The 3,785-nt window shown below is 35.8% G+C and overlaps 1 protein-coding gene across 1 annotated transcript; it reads right to left on the minus strand.

The window, feature by feature from the left end:
* Positions 1–1,597: 1,597 nt before the first annotated feature.
* Positions 1,598–3,580, minus strand: LOC149921322 (uncharacterized). The gene is made up of 2 exons (XM_090162158.1): positions 3,355–3,580; positions 1,598–3,273 (listed from the first exon to the last, which is right to left on the minus strand). Exons 1-2 carry the CDS (start codon positions 3,578–3,580, stop codon positions 1,598–1,600), a joined length of 1,902 nt encoding a protein of 633 aa, XP_090018284.1.
* Between the last annotated feature and the right edge of the window lie 205 nt (positions 3,581–3,785).

The raw sequence follows: 3,785 nt of genomic DNA on the forward strand, positions 1-3,785 counted from the left end.
AAGTGCCTTGGCCCAAAATACCCACCACTCTTAACTTCCCTCTTTGATGAAGGAACTCAAGCTTTATTATTTCCTAATTTACTTAATTTTTGTGAGAATGTGGAAATAGGTTTCAATGACCAGCAAGCTTTGGCTCTTGAAAAAGATACAAGGCTTCAGAGCAATTCAAATCTTTGGAACCGTTTCCGAGCTGGAAGAATAACGGCTTCAAATGCCAAAAGATGCTGTAGTTCTGATCCTGCGATGCCATCCATTTCGTTAATAAACACAATTTGTTATCCGAACTCATTCAATTTCAAGACTGAGGCAACCAACTGGGGGTGTGAAAAAGAAGCTGTAGCTCGAAAGGCTTACTGTGTTATTCAATCGCAGCAACACTCTAATTTTTCAGTCGCCAGTTCAGGGTTATGCCTTAATAACGAGTATCCTTTCATTGGTGCATCCCCTGACGGCATAATATCCTGTTCTTGTTGTGGTAAAGGTACCCTCGAACTGAAATGCCCTTTCTCAATGAGAAATGATTCTGTTTATTCCAAAAACAAAAATTCTTGCTTAAAAGAAACCAACTCTGGATTTTTCTTGAGTCATTTGCACCCTTATTATTATCAAGTCCAATTTCAAATATTTATCACCAAATCTGCATATTCAGATTTTGGTGTTTGGACTACGAAAGACCTCCACATTGAAAGAATTCAGCCAGATGAAAAGTTCTTCCGTGAAGCTTTGGAAAAAGCAAGCAAGTTTTTCTACCGAGCTATTGTACCTGAACTTGTAGCCAAGTTTTTTACTTCTGATAAAATTGAACAACCAGCTTGCGAAGCTCAAATTAATAAGGGTGTTAGTGATACAGTAACAGCTTATGATATTTCGATAATTGATACAGCGAAAGAAGTTCTTAGTGATAAAGCCAATTTAAATGTTCCTAGTACCAAAACTAAAAAAGGCATTCCTGGTAATAAAACAAAGAAAGGCATTCCTGGTAATAAAACAAAGAAAGGCATTCCTGCTAAAAACAAAAAAAGGATCCCTATTTCTGGAAATTGTGATATTTTAGAGCTGTCATCAACACTCCAAAAGGAAATTCCTAGTCCAAAAAAAAGTGATATTTTAGAGCTTCCATCAACACCCCAAAAGGGGATTCCTTGTCCAAAAAAATTTGATATTTTGGAACTCCCATCGACATCCAAAGATGTATTTTTAAGCAATAATCCACTTTCCTTCGTTTCCATAAATAACATCCAGAAGAAAAAGGAAGAAGTGAAGTACTGTTATTGTGGAGGCAGTGATGAAGGTGATATGATTGGCTGTGATTTTGAAAATTGCCAATTGCGGTGGTTCCACTTGGATTGTCTAAAAATTGACATGAATGATGTGCCTAAAGGAAAATGGTTTTGTCCGGTTTGTGCCAAGTTAAATCTTACAAATAAAAGGAAAAAAAGGAATGTAAAAAAACCAACTAGATTTCTATAACACTAATTGTTTATTATTTTTATTAAATTTATTTAAAAAAACACCTATTTGCTTTATTTTTAGAATTTTTTTTGAAAAACCTTTGAGTAAACTTATTTAATTGTACTTAAGTTTTCTAATTAAAATTTTACTCAAATGGTACTACTGACTTGCAAAGATTTGTTAAAGCGCATGCAACTAATGCAATTTTATCTATGGTCGCTACCTGCTCCCCATCTACAGTGTGTAACATTTCGATTGGAAGTTTAGAGAATAAAATAGCGTATTTCTGTCTCACGGTACCTATCACCCTTTCCACGTGAATACGTACATTTGATATTTTTCTTGTTTCCTCTACTTTACAGGGGTCTAACTGCTTTTTTCCTCTATCCCGAAATGCCGGAAGTTTAACAGTAGCATAATACAATCCAACGGAATCCTCTATTTTAAAACCACGGTCTGCTAAAATTACATCTCCGGGCAAGAGCTTATCCAAGAAACCACAGTCCTCTGTCAAACGCTTATCACTAACCCTTCCAACCCAAGCTTTGGACAGGAAACTAATTGTTCCCTGTGGTGTTATTCCAATGAGGAACTTAGCTGTATTTTGATGCTTGTAGCTGGACCATGTTTCAGCTTTTGTTAAAATATTTGACGGTTTCTCTGTAAAAACTTCGAAGCAGTCAATAATAACTGCAACCTTTTGACCAAACTTATCTCTAAAGCACATTGGCATGGTTCTTTGAAGCTCTTCTCTGTCTGGCCAGTAGATAAATTTTGACATACGCTTGTATAAAACATTCAGACATGCGTAAAATAATCTGGATACTGTCATTTCAGAAATATTGAATCTATAGGCTAAGTTCCTATTGCTTGAAGCAATTCTAAGTTTCAGCAATGTCAAGATTAATTGCTGAAACGGGGTCAATTTGGAATTTTGGCACAAGTAACTTTCAACTCCATTGTACAATGTTAACAGAACTGGGTAAGTTTCCAATCCAGTAAAAAACTTAGTACGACAATTGTCATTAACAAATGTGGATTGAACACAGTTTCTGATATCTAGTTCGCATTGAAGTTTTTCTATTTTGCAATTTAATAATATGGCATCGTCTTGAAACTTTCTAATTTGATTTTCAGCCTCTTTAAGTTTACATTTTAAAGCCTCAATTTCATTTAATGATTCTCCACATTTAATTTCACATGCTTCCAATTCAAACATCTCAATAACTCTGAAGCTAGTTTGAGTTTCTTTTATAGCCACTTCAATAATTTCTGTTTGAGTTTCAGCATCAGCTTTTGGAACACTATCTATTTGCGCACTAAAGTCACAGACCTTTGTTTGGATTAATGCCTGAATTCCGATATTCTTCCTTTTAGTAGATGTTTGTAATGCTACTTCAGTCATTTGAACGATGGAAGTTTGTGTTCCAATAGTTGACTGTGTATTGCAAGTGGATTTCCCTAATACAGATTTTGGCTTGTCATGGAGTTTTACTTCTTGCAACAATTGTTCACCCACACTATCATTAACTGTGCTATTCATTATTAAAGATATTTCATCTACTCGAACTGATTCTTCAAAAGAAGTTCCAACAGCACTATCTTCAAGACAGCTACTATTCATATTTGAAACTTCAGGTTGGACATCTTCACGCTTGTATTTTTTAGCGCTTTGCTGGTTGTCGTTGTGGGCACGCCTACGCTTTCTTTCATATCGTTGTAACTTAGAGATTTCATCTTTTTCATTTGGATCTAAATCTCCATTTAAATACCTCGTAGGGATCCAGTCTGGGTTTGTAGTATCGTACAATGAAGATGGTGCTAAATAATATTAAAATTAAAAAAAGTTAGTGTACAACTCATCAGTCAACATGTTAATCATATCTATGAGTTAGTGCTTACCTCCAGAGAAAAAGTGTTTTGAACATATCCTCACCCATTCACCACAGTCCACAGGATCAAGGCTTAAACATTTAAGCCATTTATGGTTTCTTTCCTTGGAAAGGGCCTCGGTTTTTTCGCCTTGATGTTTAATAACGCGAGGAATCCTGAAAAATCTTACATTTTTTCCCTTATCTTTCGACATAAATACACTTTTACATCCCTTAATGCTACAACTTTTAACCATTTTCAGAAGTTCTCAATGAATTAAACGCAGCACTACCACCCCAAGGGGGGCGCATTCAATATACGGGTTTTGAACGATTTTCCGAAACGGCTTGGAGAGAGAGAGACAGTGACGTCATACGTGGGCGACTCACATTTTTCGGGTAGCTTCTTTTTGCAAAAAGATGTCCGTCAGAAGCCCAAAATTCGAGTAGCGGGTATAATTC

Source organism: Leiobunum rupestre, chromosome 11, assembly GCF_980474605.1.
Source record: "Leiobunum rupestre chromosome 11, qqLeiRupe1.1.hap1, whole genome shotgun sequence".
Classification (NCBI taxonomy): Eukaryota; Metazoa; Arthropoda; class Arachnida; order Opiliones; family Sclerosomatidae; genus Leiobunum; species Leiobunum rupestre.